Here is a 19241-nt window from a genome sequence, read left to right on the forward strand (position 1 = left end):
ATAATGGCAGAATAAAGGCTTTATACATATCGAATAGTGTTTTTTTTTGGTAATTTGTAACTCCTTAAATAATTTATCATTGGTGAAACTTTATTAAGTACAGAATTTATCTGTGCAGTCCAATTTGCGTCTTTTTGAAACCAGAGGCCTAAATGTTTGTGCTCGGAATAATAAATATTTCTGCATAAATAATCTTGGACTAGGTAAAATCATTTCACAAATAACACTAATTGAGCATTTCCTGAAATCCTCCAAGAGAATTCAAATAATACCATATAAATGTATCTCACTTAAATACAAATGTCACTAATGTCACCAATTGAGCATTTCCTCAAATCCTAAAAAAAACCCCATATAAAATAAAAAACATAAAATAATACCATATCAGTGTACATGTATCTCACTATAATACAAATTTCACTAATCTCACTAATTGATTATTTTGTTGAAACGAACTATGGCTCATCTGGACTAAGCGTTATCAAAACATTAACCCCAGTCAGCCAAATCCCACTTTTATCTTTTATAATCGCAAACCAAAGCCATTTATATCTGGTTACAATTAATTTTGCATATGTTCTCATTACGACAGGAAGTCCATTATAATGATATTTCCTTGAGGAATATCCCTCTTTATGCATAATTCAATATCCGGTTACAGTCAAGGACGGATTTCCTTACGCAAGTGTGGAAAATACTCATTGTATTTAATATAATTATTCATGGGCTATCAATCTCTATTCATACCTCTTACATAATTAATCCGCCATTGAGCCTTTCCACCACCATTCCACCTACCCAATCGGCTAACAACATCTTATACGATGCCAACGACTCGGCTATCAGTAGAGTGAGATATAACTTGCATACGGAGTAGGGACGTTTACCCAATGAAAGGACTCGATGAAAGAAACTAGTCTCAAGTAATACAGATAACGTCGACACATTCTCTAGTCCCGGAGCCTTCTCATGTGTCGGAACCTATCCAGACTGACAAATCATGATATAATACAGCTCTGTCTGGCCGACCACGACAGCAAATCCTTTAAATCTTGTTCAGGTCGTATAGATTAACTTGTTATATGATATTATGTCCAGTTATCGGCGGAGTCCATATGACGAAGATGTACTGATAAATACATTTTTGGTACATCAGCAGGTATAATCTGTACGATATCTATGCATCACCAGATCAAAATACCTTTGGTTTCAACGGAGAAGCGATCCTCATGGAGGCGTGTCCTTCTGCTATTAACTATACCTGAGCTGATATATTTGATACCAAAAGACGCTCTAGTAGTTACTACGCTCCTTACCAAGCTGAAACCTTGTTGACCCTGGTTTTACCATTTACCAACATAATGTGCACCATACAAATATTTTACGATAAATACTAAAAAGAGCATAGGCTGAAAACCTGGACGTTGTCATCCCAGGCAAATGGCACAGGAAAAGTACGAGTGACACTACATACCTGTATCATACTAAAACTAGGATAGCTGAACTATATACGGAAACCTAATGTGACGTGCATCTTGAGTGTTACATATTACGTCCATAACTGTACATTCTGAACTGATGTAGGGTTGGTACTGTAGTTTCTTCAGATGGAATATCTTTCTATGCCTTCACTTTCAGAGTAAAAGAGGAAACAAATAGGCTGTTATTTTTCCTTATTCGGATGGCGTTGCATTTCAGAGACCAACATCAAAAGGAATCCATTGCATATAATTTTTAGTATCTTTGATTTAAGGCATTGTTCGCATGTATCCCTTTTTTGACAACCATATGTTTGTTCTGTAGCTACTGGATGACATTTTTTAGTTACATAATGGCGCAATACCACCCATTAGTCTTCTCTCAGCCGAAACTGTTACTGTAGAACCACAACCGTTGTGCGGAGACATGCAATAGATATAACTATTATGAATCACGATCTGTGATAGAAAAAGACGTTTACATAATTGTGAAATAATGATAATTCGACATTCAGTAAAAACAGTTTATTTAGAGACGGACTGAAGGAGCTATTGGTCGTGAACTCCTGCTAATGTCCCGTATGACATTAAGGATCACACGCTCAAAATGCGTACGTTATATTAAGCCTCATTTGGAAATCCCCATTCAAAGAATAACTACCAAATCTGAAATATCACAAAACTGCTGTTAAAGTCTCAGGTTCTTTAATTCAATGGAAATCCATATATTTTTAATAAAAAACCGCAGCAGCGTTATTATATATGGATGAGACATACATTTTTACTGATAATATAGATATTTAAACAACAGCTTGATGTCCTTGACCCAATGTTTTATACAGTCTCATCAAGTTATTATGATATTCTTGCTTCTGCATCTCCAAAAATTCCATCATGACACTAGCCCCTACCTGCATCACGTTTATCTATCTGATGACTACTATCAGATCCACATGCTTCATAATTTGCGATATGTTCCTATGTACTCTGCTGTATTGCTTCATTCTCGTTTGACACCGTGATAAGGATCTATACCAAACCGTCATGTCATAATCGAATTAAAACTTTGCCATCCACTAAAACGTCCTTTACTCGGACATGTTCAATTACCGCATTACCGCAGATAATTCCATACACTACCATGATTGAATACACCATGGATGTGAAAAACATATGTAAGTCAAATTCCTTATTCTACACGAATCAACCTCTGTCAACATCTCCTTGCACAGAATACAAAATGTGTTACAGTACTCAATGCAACAGCTGAAGGTGTTACTCGTCAGTAATCTCATGTCAACCTGTCTGTGCACAGATACCGGCACAGAATACATGATGTCTATTTATTGCAAAGATAGTATATTGGCATCCAGAATTAAACTTTATTTTTGCCTAGGAGCACTTGCAGCGATCTTTCTTCCAAAACTTGGTATCATTGTAGTTGCACTTATATGAAATATGTTGCTTGACAGTCCTACTCTAACATATACACATAACACTGAAGGTTTGTGTGCAGTATTAGTTTCCACAATGTTTCTGCATGGTATATGCATTATAATGATTTCTGTGGTGTTTGAATAATGTCGCCAAACAAATTTGCTCGAATGATGGATGGTGATTGAAAAGGGCATGTGCAGCACGGGTTCTATCAGGATCTATCAAAGGAGGTGTGTGTCACATTTAAGAATCTTCATGTTCTATGGCCTGCATCTTTGTCTTTGTCACGATACTCACTGTAACCCCTTTCTCAGCCAACCATTCACAGACCCACACAGATGTCGATCCGACACAGGGTTGTTGAACTTTGAAACTTGGAGCACACTGGAATACGCTGGAAGGGCAAGACAAATATTCCACGTGCACCAAGGAGGGTTGGGCAGCATTAGATTCACTCCCATCCATTCGACGTTCTGCTTTTGCGACTATGAACCATTTGGTGATGAATTAATACCGCAGTTTAAATCATGTTAGGACCTAATTTGATACATATCTGACTAGTGTGGCCTTATGGGTTGTAGTTGGTTAGAGTCGGTCAGTGAACCAGTCTCGCCTTGACCACTGATGCTTTTACCTGCTGAAAAACAGCATTGGGAAACATGATCGGTATCAAAAAACAATATGCCGATAACTACTAAGCATTAAGGTCATTACGTTTATTGTTCGTAACATCTGTCATCGTATCGCATGATGACAATCACTGGATTGTCTGGTTCAGACCCGATTTATGTACAAACAACATCATAAAACTGTAATACTGCTGGAACAAATATCTGCTCATGGTATAGTCACTACTGTACAATCGACTCTGCTTTTGGCAGAGATTTCTTATGACTGACTGACTGAGTTTGGTTTTACGCCGCTTTTAGCAATATTCCAGCAATATCACAGCGGGGGACACCAGAAATGGGCTTAACACATTGTGCCAATATGGGGAATCGAACCCGGGTCTTCGGCGTGACAAACCAACGCTTTAACCACTAGGCTACCCCACCGCCCCAGATTTCTTATGAATGTGGAAAGGGTTTTGTCGCTTCTACTGTTACGAACAAAACACTTAACTAACACCACGCCATGGAATGCTCTATTGTTGTATATGAATGATGATTGTGAACCAATGTATCAGCTGAACTTCGAACCATGGTCTGTCGTCATCAACATTTTATTTCAACACTAACAAGACCCCTCCAACATGACACCTCCTGACTAACATGACACCTCATTAATGAGACCTCACTAACATAACATGCAACTTCTCCACTAACAAGACATCATCACACAAATATTAAAACATCCTGGTCTGCATTAATATAGTAACACAGCAAGAAAAATACAACCGAAAGTTAAAGAAATATACTTGTAACCTGAGAGGAAGCTCTTCTGAGTCAGGTCGCGTACCCATTAGCATCTGTACTCAGTATTATCTGAAAAAATCCCATGTGTATGCTTGTGCAAGAAAGTTATCGTTGTATTATGCATGAATGCAATTACAGGATCTCCACTAAATTCCATTTTATTGCGCCGGCTGGACACCATATCTCCCAAGTGTGACAGTATCCACCGATTTAGCGTATTCTTTAGACACGACAATATTATTTTGAATAGATTAATCAACTTGAAAACAAGGCTTGTGACAAAAAGCTTTTGAGGTATATTCTGCAATCGGAAGAGGGGCCATTTCAGTGTATGTTAGAAGATTAGTAACAGCAGAATTCTTTCATTAAATATTCTGAAGAAACAAATCTGAAGAAAATACTGAAGAAGGATAATTTATGCCAGGTTTCACAAGAAACGTAATCCTTTTCTTGGAATGCTATATCTGCTGAAAGTAATATGTTGGATGTTCTAAACAGTTTGTCTTACTTTTCCTTTCAGGCAACAATGTATGTCTTAATCAAACAAATATCCAGGAACATCTCAAGTCACCCAAGAAAGTACCCACAATGCCTGTACTGGAAATATGTTTAAATATTGCAGATCTTCGACTTTACTTTGTGGAACACAGGCCATTTAATGGTTTGTCTGCTAAGGAACTAACTCTTTGTTCCCTTCTCTGTAACAATCATCGTAATTAAACGAACCTTTCAAATGACTTGAATTCATAATAAGCAAATCACTAACGAGGGTCAGTCATATGTCGCTTATGATATGTTCTTACATCCAAAGGAATCTTGTTGAGGTCATGTCGCTCTCGAGGAATGAGTTGTTGGAAAAGTTCTGGCATTTTGAATTATTTGTGATTATTCGAGATGACGTTCAGGTCAAACACATCAAACTCCCTCCTGAATAACGTAGCAATCGATTCTGTAATTGGTTAGATAGAGGCAAAAGAAGAAAACAAAGCAAAAGATCCTCAAACCAAAGGAAATTGGACTGAAAGTAAACTCGGAGATGTTTGAAAAACAGAAGAGCTCATTTAGCTTATTTGTGAAAAGTTCTGATCAGCCCTCTCGGTTTCTCATGGTCATCATGTTTTCTAACCCAGTTGGTTACAATCCTTTCTTTGCAAACATCACATGGCTCGGGTCGGTGCCATTTCAGTGGCCTCGTGGGTATACTGGGTTAACATCCAGCAATTCATTAGAAAAACTATTACTATTATTTGCATTATTGTTTTGACACACGTTTGTCACTTATGTGTTAATAATTGAGTTTCAATCAAATCATTCCTTCTTACCTTTCTACATAAATGTCAGTTAGTAGTATTTACATTGAATGAAGGTTTAAAAGTGTGTTCTTTATTTGCAGGAGTATCCAGCCATGAGATGTGGTAAAGACAACTTTGATTGCGAAAACTGAAGAAACATGGAGTTACTGGGAGAAAAGACCCACCACTATGGGAAAGAACCCCAACCTGTCATAGCACTGATTATGAACCTGACGTCTCCGGATGCTGGGTATCATGTGGCGGTTGACAATCGATCCTGTTTGGCAAATGAAACCTTGGACTACGAAGGGTTTTATCGTCGTGCGCAGTACGTCACTGGCTTGATTATATATCCCATACTGTGTATCATAGGCATCACTGGAAATGTTCTGGCTCTGATTGTGTTGAGCCACAGAGACATGGCGACGTCAACAAATGTGTATTTATCAGCCTTGGCGGTTTCAGATACAATCAAACTCTTCAATGACCTTTTGTACTTTGTAATGGTCGTACTATTTCTTAACGATGCAGAACTTTCGGAGAAGATGAAAATCACCCTGTATCCATTCGCCCATTACATATTTAACATGGCTGTGTGCATCACAGCCTGGCTAACTGTTTCTGTTGCATTGGAACGCTACATCTCCGTGTGTCACCCTTCCCGTGCGAAACAGCTATGCACTATTTCCCGCGCTCGATTGGTGTGCGCTATAGTATTCATTATCATGATCCTCCTCTCTCTGCCGTCACTGTTCAGATATAAGGTAGAAACTTTTCATGACGACAAGAACAATATTACATGCAGTGCGATTATCCCGACAGACCTTGGCAACAATGAAGCCTTCATGGTACCCTACACGTGGATCCAAAACGCTCTTAGAGCTATTATCCCTCTATTCGTTCTGATTTACCTTAACGCTCGTATTATCAACGAGTTGCGTAAAGAACGGGTGAAGGGTAAGCGTCTGTCATCAAGGAACCGTATCACTCTGATGCTTATCATAATTATCCTCGTCTTCGTCATCTGCATCACACCCGACGCCGTGATGTCGACGTTCTTTGGCAAAGGCTACGTCGAGGAAGGGAATCTGGTGAAGGGCATCCGCGAGATTACAGACTCCCTGCTTGCCGTCAACTCCGCGTTTAACTTTGTTTTGTACTGTGCACTGAGTATTGTGTTCCGCAACACCTTCTTGAGGATATTCTGCGCATGCCGACCGGACCTTGTTCCAAAGGACACACGCCGGAGCATGCGAAACGGAAGTACCCATGTGATTAGGAACAATTCAAAAGACGTTGAAGATAAGACGCAGACAAATGCACAGGAGACATATGTGTGACCTTATGTGTGCATGGACATTGATACCATAACGGCCTTTTGTTCAGTTTGCGTTGCTAGCTGCGTTATTTTGTTTTCATAAATTGTGCCACTTGTATCGATAAATATTAAACGTGCCCGCTGAAGCCTTGTAACTTGAGAGAGAGACACCTAGATGAACGATCTTGATATTTATTCTTTGTATGTTAATGATTCCATCAAGCTTCTTACACTTAAGATGATTATGCTCATTTGGTGAACTGAATAAAACAAATCCATGTATAGAATGTATGTTTATAGTTGATACAATCACTTCTTTTCTTTATCTTTGATATGAGATCTGGACGTTGCTTGCAGCAACCGTTATTTGTATCCAGTATTAGTTCAGTAACCAATATCCTTTGTGTTCATATAACGAGCCATTTAATATTGTAATGAAATCAGCATACTGGTTCTGTGTTAAAATACCTACAACAACAGCTTTCATACGTTCTGAGAAAAATCAATTTTCAATAACATATGAAAATCTTTGACCTTTGTTTTGCCTCTTGACTTCATACCGATTGCCGTCAATATCCTGAACCATTGCTAAAAGCACCGAAAAATATTGAGGCAAACGCAGAATTGCTGTGCATACCATACATACGCTCCGTAAAGACAGGTTACACAAAGTGTAGTAAACGTGCTTAGCGTTACTGAGCGAGTTAAAATTAAAAAGTCATAGGGCAATATTTCAGCCATATGGTGGCTATGACAAACTTAGACACTTGTCGACAATGGACAGTAAAATAACATATAAACTCTTTAAAGTAGCATGTAACCATAAAGCGATATTTCTGTACACCAAAATGCAATATAGAAATGGGCTATAATATCACCAAAGAGACCATTGGGGACTTACAGAGCTTTTGCTAAACAACACGATTAAAAAGATCCGTCAAGGATGAAGTGTTGAAATACTTATGCTTTGTGATGGCAAGGTCAACACAGTAAAGCAGGACATTATTAGGATCCAATGATAGCGGCAATAGCAACTACTTTGGGTCCATCTGTGAAGACACTTATGTAAGTATCATAACTATTATTGTTTAAAGATCATTTGTTTGGTTTGTGTCAGATTTCTTAAGTTTTATTAATGTAATGTAAAAACACCTATGGTATTACGGCCAAAGAGATGAAGAAAGCAGGCGGAGAGCTCAATGTTAGCAGCCGAAATTAAAGATTATTCCTTTGGGGCGGAATAAGATCGATGTCTTATTGTACAGATCATCATAAAGAGGATTAAACACAGAGTTGTAAGAAGGGTTGGACTCCTTAGAATATAGTTTTGTGATATACTGAATTTGATACGGCGATGTTTTAAATATGGCTCATCGATCTCGACGTAAAGACTAAGAAGAGGAGAAGTTCGAAAAGATCCAAGACAAAGCCTGAGACCTTGATGGTGGAAAGGATCTGGAAAGTTAAGATTGCCTTTGCAGGCTGCACCATAGACGATGGAGTCATAAGAACTTGGCTGCTTTAATAGGAGTACCGTCTAACATTAATTTTGGGTCCTTGTCTTGGTACAATAAGTTTTGATTTTGAAAATTAACATCCATTTTCTAAAAACATCTTATGTAAACATATTTGCAAATGCCTTATAAATCCTTCATAGATCCCGTTCGGTTGTAATCGTTTCTGGTGTATTTAATATGCCATACCGAACAACTAAACTAAGAATTGTTGAGACGATGGGAATGCAATATAATAATAATATAGCCTATACGTAATAACTTGATAAAACTGAAGACGTCCTTAGTCCATCACTACATCTGCATATATCATTGATTAACGAATGCTGCACAAGGAACTGATAATCTTTGTGTCACATCAAGCAGACGAAAAATCCATATTTACTTGCGTAAATAGAAGCGGCTGAGCACTTTTCATAATCATTAGAAATCTCTCAAGAGTCCGTTGAACGTTTTCGACTTCATCCCGAACATGAAATTATGGATGTTTTCAAAAGACTACTCCAGGAGTTTAAAAAGGATGAATTGTCCTGCACCACCAATGGAACCCGTTACAAACCAATGCAAAGGCACGTCAATTACTCAAGTGAATACACATGAACATGACGGTAGTGAGCTGCATTTAGAATCCATGATCAAAGTGGTTGCAGTGCCCACGAAAACGCAACTTAAATTGCAGCACCTTTGACAAGTCATACCTCATGCTCATAGTATTTGAGTAGTGGTATCTATAAATATGACATAGGTTAGACTGCGCCACCCGTCTCTTTCGTTTCCAGTTCAGGTGGGGAAAACTGAAAGGACTTGGCAGTTTGACCACTGAACTGAAGGGTTTTCCTATTCGTAGAAGCTTTTAAGGGAGAGAGTACAATTTGTTTCCATGGGGATATGCACACGTTTTCACAAATATCACAAATGTTCACACAGATGCTGTTTATGAAGTCAATCATTTCACATATTATTTTCATAGTTAACTTAAGATGGTCTTTGCTTTCAGGTTGAACAGAACCGTTGAAGATGGCAATGAACCAAGCCAGAACGTTTATTGAGTGATCTTAGCAATCTCCATCAGTGCGATTAACCACCGGCGATTAAGCGAGTAACATGAGTTAGTGAAAGTCACGGGCGCATAAGCGTGGTATGACACTTGTTTCATAGTTAACATTGATTGCCGTATCACATGAATTATTACTGTACAATGAATCACACTGACTGAATTCAGATGAGGAGGCACTGATGTTTTGAAAAGGGATAATCTTCAGTTTCTATACCAGAGTTATATGTAATGAACATGAATGAATATAAACGAGCTGCACTCTTTCATTACATCAAAGTAATGGTTATTTATTTATCAACATTACCGGAACCAATGCTTTTGCAGGAATCAAAATGTTATATGTGTGATATATGATGTAACAGGATCTTCTTGTAACCGCATCATCGTGTAACCAGTAATGTTCAGGGCTCAGAACAAATACTATTCGCCATTGAACAACTTTATTTTACGTCAAAGACTACCAGTCACATGTAAGGCTATAGTTAAAACAAATAATCAATTGTGTAATTGTAACTTGGTGTTTCAGCGTTCAGCTCGTCCATTGTCCTCGAACTTGTACATATGATTGATAGCTTCCACAACAAAACTTTGGAGTTTTAAAATCGATAATGTGCGATTGTTTTGCTTGAGACTTTGAAAGTATTTGCATATTCCGCCAAATATCGCTTTTACGTGCGTAAAGTAATTCAAATCTAAAACGCAATGGTTCTAGCGCAATGGTGCACATGAGAAGCTTGGAGGAGGATGTGAGTTGATTGTGTTAAGTGGATGGTGAATAACTGATAATGAGACATAGGGTAAGGTATATGTGATAGATAGTTGGTGGTAAAAGGTAGAAGGTGAATATTTGAAAATGAATTTCAGATTGTTGCCAATGGGCTGTGGGTATTGGTTAATGGATATCTACCGGTGAATATAGATTTTGGTGAACTGAACATCCGGAGCACTGGGTGGTGGGTACCAGATGAATATTGAAATTGAAGTTCTAAACACTGGTTTACTGGATGGGGCACACTGGTTAATTTTCTGGATAATTGGAAGATTGGCAGTACATTGTAGATAACGGGTAACGGGAAGATGGAAAATAGCATTGCATGTACGCATATATCACATCATTGCATTTCTTATTGAACAGACATGTGCAAGATATGAACTAGAAATGATCCCACACCGATATGGGACTGACCCCATGGCTTATACTTAACGCTTAACCTCCAGTAATGTGATGCAACCCGGTGGTCAGTGGCCATCAAAGTGTATACAAGAAACCCAAAACTTGAACACGAAACACCACTGGTACATTTAATGAAGTCTCATAATGTGACAAGCGTCATCTTCTCCGGGTTCGTATTGACTACACAAGATACCAGGTTTAATATTACCTTTAAGTAATAAGTCTTTTGATGCATGTGATTGGGGATTTATAGGCGAAACACTAAACTGGTTTTGGAATTTGAATTAGGAAATGGACAACACGTCTTACAATGAAATTCATGTGTAATGGTAGGTGTCGTTGAATCCCCTTTGTCAAAATATTTAGGGGGTGTAGACAAGGTGATCCCTTATGTCCCTATATCTTTATACTATGTGCTGTAATACTAGTGATAATACTCAACCTAAAATATTAAGATTGGTAGCACTGTTCATAATTTTACAAGATACAACTGATTCTCTAGTCCCTTCCGAACGATGCCTCTACGCTGTACTACAGGTGCTAAATTTTCATGCTTAGTCTTTTCGTTTCAAATTAAACCAAGATGAGGCATGCATACTCTGGTCATGACAAACAAAGGCATAAGAATTAAACTGTGCCAGTAATGGAACTTGGATTAGAGGCAATATCCGTTGGGAACTACTTGACAATAAATTCAGTACTGATCTCATTCTTGCTTGAATTATGACAATGTCAAACATTCACGTACACTTGGGCCTAAAAAACTAAACAATCTTTTGGAGAAATACCGTTCTAAAATAAGTAATTCTTCCAAAATGTAACCATTTATTCTCATCTCTATCAGATCCACCAGAAATTAGGCGTAAATGTTTTCAAAACTCTTTTTTTCGCATACATTTGCGGAGGTAAACCCGGCAAAGTACACTAGCCACATAAAGAAACTGTGCATTGTCAAAATATTATCCCAGTTGATAAGTACGATAACAATGTCAAAGGTACATATAAACTTTAATGGACGGATCATGAGACCATAACAAGTCGGGAGAATTTCAATTGAAAAGTCAATCACAATGACGTCACGAGTCCACAAGCGGGACAGGGGTCAAACGACCATGTCACAAGCTCAATAACGGGTATGTCCACCATCGGCATTGAGAACAGCAGTGCATCGACGACGCATAGAACCTATCAAACGTGCAAGGAAGGCTTGTGGGATGTCACACCAGATTCTCTCAAGTTCTGTTGCAAGGTCAAGGACGTTATCTGGCGGATGAGGAAGACGGCGTAGACGTCGATCCATCTCGTCCCAAGCATGCTCTATCGAGGAGAGATCCGGTGAATTTGCAGGCCAAGGCAGTAAGTCAACGCTGTGGTGTTGCAAGAAATCCATAGCAACCTTTGCCGTATGAGGGCGGGCATTGTCCTGTTGGAATGTTAACCCAGGGCCATGACGTTGCAGAAAAGGAATTGCCACAGGTCGAAGAATCTGATCCCTGTAGCCCACACCAGTTAAGTTGCCCTGAACAATCACCAAAGGAGTTCTTTGGAGTGCTGTTATGTTAATCCACCCCAAATCATCACGGAACCACCATCAAAGCGATTCCTCTCCAAGACACAGGCCTGTGCATAACGTTCTCCCACGCGTTTATAGGCACGTTGACGTCCATCACTATTGGAAATGTTAAACCTGGACTCATCTGTAAAAAACATTTCTCCACCAAAACAAGGGTCTGCGGACATGATTTCGGCACCACATTCGGCGAGCTTGTCGATGACGTTGTGTCAGGATAGGCCGTATGGCGGGACGTCGTGGTCTGATCCCGTGATGACGTAAACGTTGTCGAACTGTTTTGGGGTGGATACGGCGAAGTCCTGGGATGGTTCGGGCAGTCATCACTGCAGTCTGAAACCTGTGGCGAAGATGGGTGACCCTTATCCATATATCCTGTCTTGGCGTTGTTACACGTGGACGTCCAGAACGTGGCCGATCGATGACGTCATTTGTGTTCTGGTAGCGTCTCACCAGTGCAGAAATGGTGTTCCGGTGGCAGTGGAAATGTGCAGCCACTTGTCGTTGAGACATTCCCCCACGGACCATCCCAATGGCCTCATGACGTTGTGCAGACGTGAGCCTTGACATGCTATGCGTTTCAATAGCCGTTTCATTTTTTGAACGATCGCAAGGGCAGGGGTTGAGCTTACCAAAGTGACAGTATTGTGTGGCATTCATTTGCTCTGTTTCTCTTTCCCGGAATGCAAGTGCAACAACGTATTGCACGTCTCAAGGACGAACCCACTGACGTCACGGAACGTGGCACGTGCATGCATGTTGGATACATGTCACTAATCTCTGAGTTTAAATCCTTATGTGTCTACACAGGTTTGATAAATTTAGATTTTAATTTTTTTGTATGCACAGTTTCTGTTCCTAGTATATAAAGGAAACATGAGAAAGTTTGTGAACCATCAGATGTAGGGATAAAATGTCCCAAAATATGAAAACCGATACATTCACAGAAAACATTAATGGTACGTCAGTAATCAAAATTGATATCAGTGGTGTTCATTATGTTTCTTAAATATACTAAGCAGCAAAAGAAACGTCAGTTTGGAATTTCCTTCGCATAAACGTATAACTGTAAACTCATTTAATGTTTTGATTGTATATTTTTGACAACATCTCCAACTTTATCTGAGCAAAGACATTCCTTCCCAAACTCAGAATTGAACCCAGGAAAAACGCAACCTGATCTCGGAGATGGTACGGTGTTCTCCATGTTTTTTATGCAACTCATGCTGCACGTGCTGTTCACAAGGACCAACCCTATAAAATGCACCCCCAAACCTGGTTGAAACATTCACATTACAACGTCAGCAGGATGCTGCGACTCACGACAGCTCAGAGGAACCAGGCGCTAGGAAGACTTGAAGCTGGCCACACTGCACAAGCCGTTGCCAATCACTTCCAGGTCAACGTTCGGACTATCTACAGGCTGCAGCAACGTTTCCGGGCCACCAACACTACAAATGATCGCCCCCATACTGGCAGACCAAGGGTGACAACAAGACGACAAGACCGCCATGTTGTACGACAGCATGTACAGAATCCCTTCATGCAGGCATCCGAAACAGCACACCAGACAGTGGGAACACACGGAAGACCAAACAGTACGCCGACGACTTAACAGCGGGAACCTCCATTGCCGTAGACCTTACCGTGGAGCTATCCTCATCCCTCGTCATCGGCGTGAACGTCTACAGTTTGCCCTACAACACCAAAACTGGCGATAGAGGCAATGGAGAACTGTTCTGTTCACAGATGAGAGTCGGTACTGCCGATCAACTGCAGATGGCAGAACAAGAATATGGTGACGACGTGGCCAGCATTACTCAGACCAATGTGTCATGGAAAGAGACTCATGGGGAGGTGCAAGCATCATGGTATGGGATGGAATAGGCCTAAACCAGAGAGTGGGTTCTGTGGTGTTCCAGAACTGTGGTCCAGTGAGAGGAGGCGGCATCACAGCGGTGCGCTACATCGACCAAGCTCTCAGACCCTACGTCATACCACATTTCGCACGTCACCGGAACAACATTTTCTAGTATGATAACGCCCGGGCCCATACTGCCAGAGCTACACGGGACTTCCTACAGCAGAATGGTGTCAACATTATGCAGTGGCCAGCCCTTAGTCCTGATTTAAACCAATTGCACATCTTTGGGATGAAATTCAGAAGAGACTGAATAATGTCCTACTAAGGCCGAACACAGCCGATTTATTGCGCCAGGCCTTTCTCAGAGTGTGGTTCCAGGTGCCAATGGCCTTCATCAATCGATTGGTGCACTCCATGCATAGACGCTGTGCTGCAGTTATTGCCGCTCGTGGTGGTCACACTAGATACTGAAGTCAAGGGTCTGAATGGACTGAAACGTTTACGTAATGTCTTGAAATTGTGCTGCGTTATTCATTGATGTGTCAAGATATTGTACACAAAAAATGTTTTTGATCCGCTTATTGTGTCCATTTCTGTAATGATTTGATTACAGTGCCTATCTAATTTTGAATTCGTACTGACGGTTTTCTTTGCTGCTGAGTATATATATCGATCTGGACCCACTAATGCATTCGAAACTAACTGCAATACATTAAGACAATGATTACAATGATAAGTAATGCATACTACAAAGACCTTATTAAGCCATAGCGGAAATGCATAGATAACCATGGCGTGGATAGTATAAATGACAAGGTATCCTATCACATTACATATGGTATAACGAGTACATGAATATAGAAAATACCTCTATATTTAATAAAGAATGGTTTGCTCTTCTAGCTAATATTGGACAATTCATGCCAATCGAAACCTTTAAAAGCGCTTTTAACTTGAAAACCAACTTGACTAACGGTGACCCAATTTTGATAAGACGTCTTATTGAAGATATTGAATAAGTCAAGGTGAGTTCAAGGTGACAGGATCAGGGTGATATCAACATATGTGACATTATTTTACAAATGCAACAATGGTATTTGCATAAAATACACTAAAATAGAGCGAGTGAAATATTACCTTTATGTGCTTCGAAGTGAGTTTTATGATGAAGCAGAAATTACCCTGTGAAACAATTCTTGCATGCTAAAATGGGCTTATGGTTGTTGCAATCTAGATCTGTTGCCAAACAGATTGTGTTTCACTGAAACTATGAAAGACAGGCTTCAATGACATGGCTGGGGGTACCGATGATTAGGAAGTAGCGTTCGCTATCGATAAAGATCATAGAGAAAATAATAACCTTTAAGTAAATATCGATCGATTATCGATAAATATCGGAGAAGTAAATTTGGGCAAAAATGCCAAAAAGGTATCTGACAGAAATGAATATACTCCACACCACTGGTGGGTGGTGAAATGTGTGTGCATGGATGGCTAACAAAGCAGGATACCGAACATAATTTAGAAGCAGCACATGAATAAAAACCCAACTTTGTGTATTGTGTGAGTAAATCAAAACTTTATTCTGTCACAAAGGTTTACATACGATATTATCGATGACACAATTCGCATATCGATAATCATAAATATTTTTCCTATCGACGATATTTCCGTTTACCGGAATGTCTCATCAGTTCCCTCCCTCAAACTAGTCCAGGTAACTAGTCTGATTAATTTACACATATTAGCACATTAATTTTCCAATGCTTGTATGTTTCAATATCTTTGATGCTACATGTTACACTTAACTGGTAGAAATATAATTTAGAAGCTTTAAAGGGGTTGGTTTCCACTTTCGGACCACTTTAGTCGTAATCGATCGTACTCCTCACGAATTTGGAGAAAAATCAATTTTTTGTCATGCCAATGGGAATGTCATTATCCAGTGGGAGAATGAAGACACATGTTCGCACAAACTTGCAGTAAACTTTTTAACTTGTAGGTTCAATGACGCCCACTTTGTTATCGTATGTCCTCATATCGACCAGACTAAATCAACATACGTCTAAACAGGTATTGCTGAAATGAGCTGGATCAGAAACCTTATTGTTCAAACATGCATATGGTGTATGATGTCTATTAAAATTTTTAAAATGCCATTTTGGCTTATTTCTAAACATAGTGACACTATCCATCAATCTGAAAGAGAAATCCATTTGCCAACGTGAAAACATATTTTAGGAAACATATTTTATGAAGACCGCAAAGTGTTTCTATTGAGACATGCACCAATCTGTAGGCTGTCATGACTTAGAAGACCTTAAACGTACGTAATTGCTGCACATATGAGACATTGATCAGATTACTCTAAATCTCGTAGCGCTATATTCTGAATCACGTATTCATTCAGACAATCATTTCAGCACATGTTGTCACTAAGAACGGGATCAGACTCGGTCTATCATCTTTAAAGAATCGTGCATTAATATGTACGTGAACAAGATGTTCATTTTACACCATGGAACTAAGAGAGCATTCTGTTAACAGATAGGATAATGGAAAAGGCAAAATCTCACCATCAATGACAAAAAACAGCTGCTACATGCACGGAAGGTATCTCGTGAATGAAAGTAATTCTGATAAGGCGACATTATATGTGAGGTGTTTGTTCTTGAAAACTAAATACATGAGAATGTAATTCCTCCTGATTCCTCCTTGAACTCCTCCGAAAGTCAATTGGGATCACTGTGGTCAAGAATCAATACCACTATGTTGGCCAGAAGGAATGAAATAGGACATGTCTCGTTAGCACATATCACTTCTTTTCTCAGTTCTCTGTATGTACCAGTCAGTCTACTTGTCAGTCTCTTTGATGATATCTTACTTTGCGAGACTAAAGTTACTAACGCAAACTGTAACACTAAATATATCGTATAAAGACGTGTGTGTAGGATGGAACGCAATATAAGGTTTTGATTAAATTCGTGAATCACTAACGCGTGACCGATCTCCAACGTATAAAGCAATCAATCTTAAAATGTGAAGAAAACAAATGAAGCCGAAACGTTGATTGAATTTTTAAAGACAATTTCCTTTAATGTTTTAGGTATAGCTGTACACAGCTGAATGAGTGAACTCAATTGAATACCACTCTGTCGCGTATCTAGGCGTGGAAGCTAAATATGGATGGAAAGACTAAATTGAAAATGGTTTTAAGGGATTAAAGCATTTAATTCTGCTGAGAGACGGAGGATGAATGAAAGATTCAGATATACTACCCTCGGAAGCTTGCTGATTAATTGTACATATGTAGTGTTTTAAAAGAGAAACGGATATTTTTTAATGGTAATTTTCAAAACACAGATATAAATCATGACTACCATGAAAGGACTTCAAGAGTCAAACCCTTGATTTGAAAATATACACATGGGGATGGGGTGGTGGTGGTGGTGGTATGATAAGTACGAAAACACTCCATGTTCTGGTATTTGTTTTGAAAAGCAAACTTCGGCAGATTAGATGGGAATCTAGTAACGTTTACTATGATTCAACAAAAGACAACCCAACAACAACAACTGAAATTGAAATTTGGTTACAACTTTCTTGTAATGTGAGAGAAATACACGAAAACAATAATGTTAGCAATGCCGGAAATATAGTCGACATGATACACGATCGCCACCAATCCGATTCTCACACGTTTCCGATTGTGCTCCATTAGTGATATTTATGTGATATCATGAGGATCCTGAAAATGAAAATGTTAGTTATCAGCCCTACAAATAGAGTGAATGTTTTGCCATGTTTGCTTCTGTGAATAAACTACAATTTTTCGTTCTTCTTTAGTTCAGATTTATCTACTGAATATTCCTTGAAGGTCAATTTATCTAGGTAGTAATTTAAACTAAAGTTTGGATAAATTCCTTTGCTCTGTTTAACGGCGCTATATTGATACTATAAAATCTATGGGGTGTTATCTTTTCCATATGTATACACGTTCACGCTGCCGACTTTGACTTTCACTATACATTGAAAAATGCATTGTTTTTGGTTTCATAATGATTGAGACGGATTGGGAAAATCGACATGTATCTCTTGTTTATGCGTCTATTAATTCCACCAAAGCTTTTATTATTAACCAATGATATTGATAAAAGTCGTCATATGTCACTGACCGTAATGGCCATTGTGGGGCCATGTTGTGATGTAAATGTGCTGAATTGGTACCTTAATGCTTCCTTAGCGTGTTTCTGCAAAACTTGAATGCAGGATCTTTTGTTTTTACTTTTTTTATGTTATTAAATGTCGCCAAAGAAAGAAAATCGATTCTCTGTTGAGCCTAATAGGATTTATTCTTCTTCCGTTGATTTTGCACATGAATAAAACTTATTTTGATATATCGATCGAGGCATGCAGACATGTACTATTATGTGTACTTACCAGACAACCAGACTTCATATGTGGATGTGTCAGTAGTATGATTATGTTAACTGGGAGTGAGATGTGTAAACTGTATTTATGTTGTAAGATGGCAAGTTATACTGTTTTCATATGTGGAGGTTAGATGAAGGAGTGCGGTCACAGTGTGTTGGCAAGGAACATACATATGAGACCTGTCGTTTCAGAATGTTTGTGTTACTGAACTTTTCACAATATTGCAGCTATATGAAGTCAGGCACCCAGTCATTAATCGAAGCATAATTATGAAAGAAATAAGAAGCAAATCCTTGATTTGTGAACCTTCACGGGACGATGAGTAAAAAGGTCACTGAGGCAGAATCTGTCCCCTTCGCACAAGAAACGTGTACAAGTCCATACGCGGAGACATTTTTTGGAGAGTTACAAATGCAACTACCATATATCACCGTCAATGAAAAGCAACTGTAATTTATACATTTGTGTCATTGAGTTGTTTTTATGTTACATGTGAACAGCATTTGAGTCGTCAAGGGCCATATTTAAGTCATAATTGTTATAATAGAAATATTTCAGCATTGTTCATATCATATTTAACCCGTATTTGAGACGTTTTGGGTTAAAATCCGTATTTGTGTCTTATTGGATCATACTTGTTGCTGTATACGTTTGTACATTGTGCCATGGACAATATGACTCTACACGA

At 39.0% G+C, this 19241-nt stretch overlaps 1 protein-coding gene across 6 annotated transcripts in view; it reads left to right on the plus strand.

The window, feature by feature from the left end:
• Positions 1 to 7227, plus strand: part of LOC124259611 (FMRFamide receptor-like) — a 195936-nt gene extending 188709 nt beyond the window's left edge. For 5 of the 6 annotated variants that reach the window (XM_046693777.1, XM_046693776.1, XM_046693779.1 and 2 more), the window contains one exon: positions 5724 to 7227. In XM_046693777.1, the coding sequence (XP_046549733.1) occupies positions 5781 to 6962 (1182 nt within the window). In that variant the 5' untranslated portion in view covers positions 5724 to 5780 and the 3' untranslated portion in view covers positions 6963 to 7227. Of the gene's footprint in view, positions 1 to 3161; positions 3173 to 5723 lie in introns of those variants that run through there. The other variant, XM_046693780.1, reaches the window with a different exon arrangement.
• Positions 7228 to 19241: the final 12014 nt, after the last annotated feature.

This window comes from Haliotis rubra, unplaced genomic scaffold, assembly GCF_003918875.1.
Source record: "Haliotis rubra isolate DU_JTF1 unplaced genomic scaffold, ASM391887v1 Scf73, whole genome shotgun sequence".
Taxonomy (NCBI): Eukaryota; Metazoa; Mollusca; class Gastropoda; order Lepetellida; family Haliotidae; genus Haliotis; species Haliotis rubra.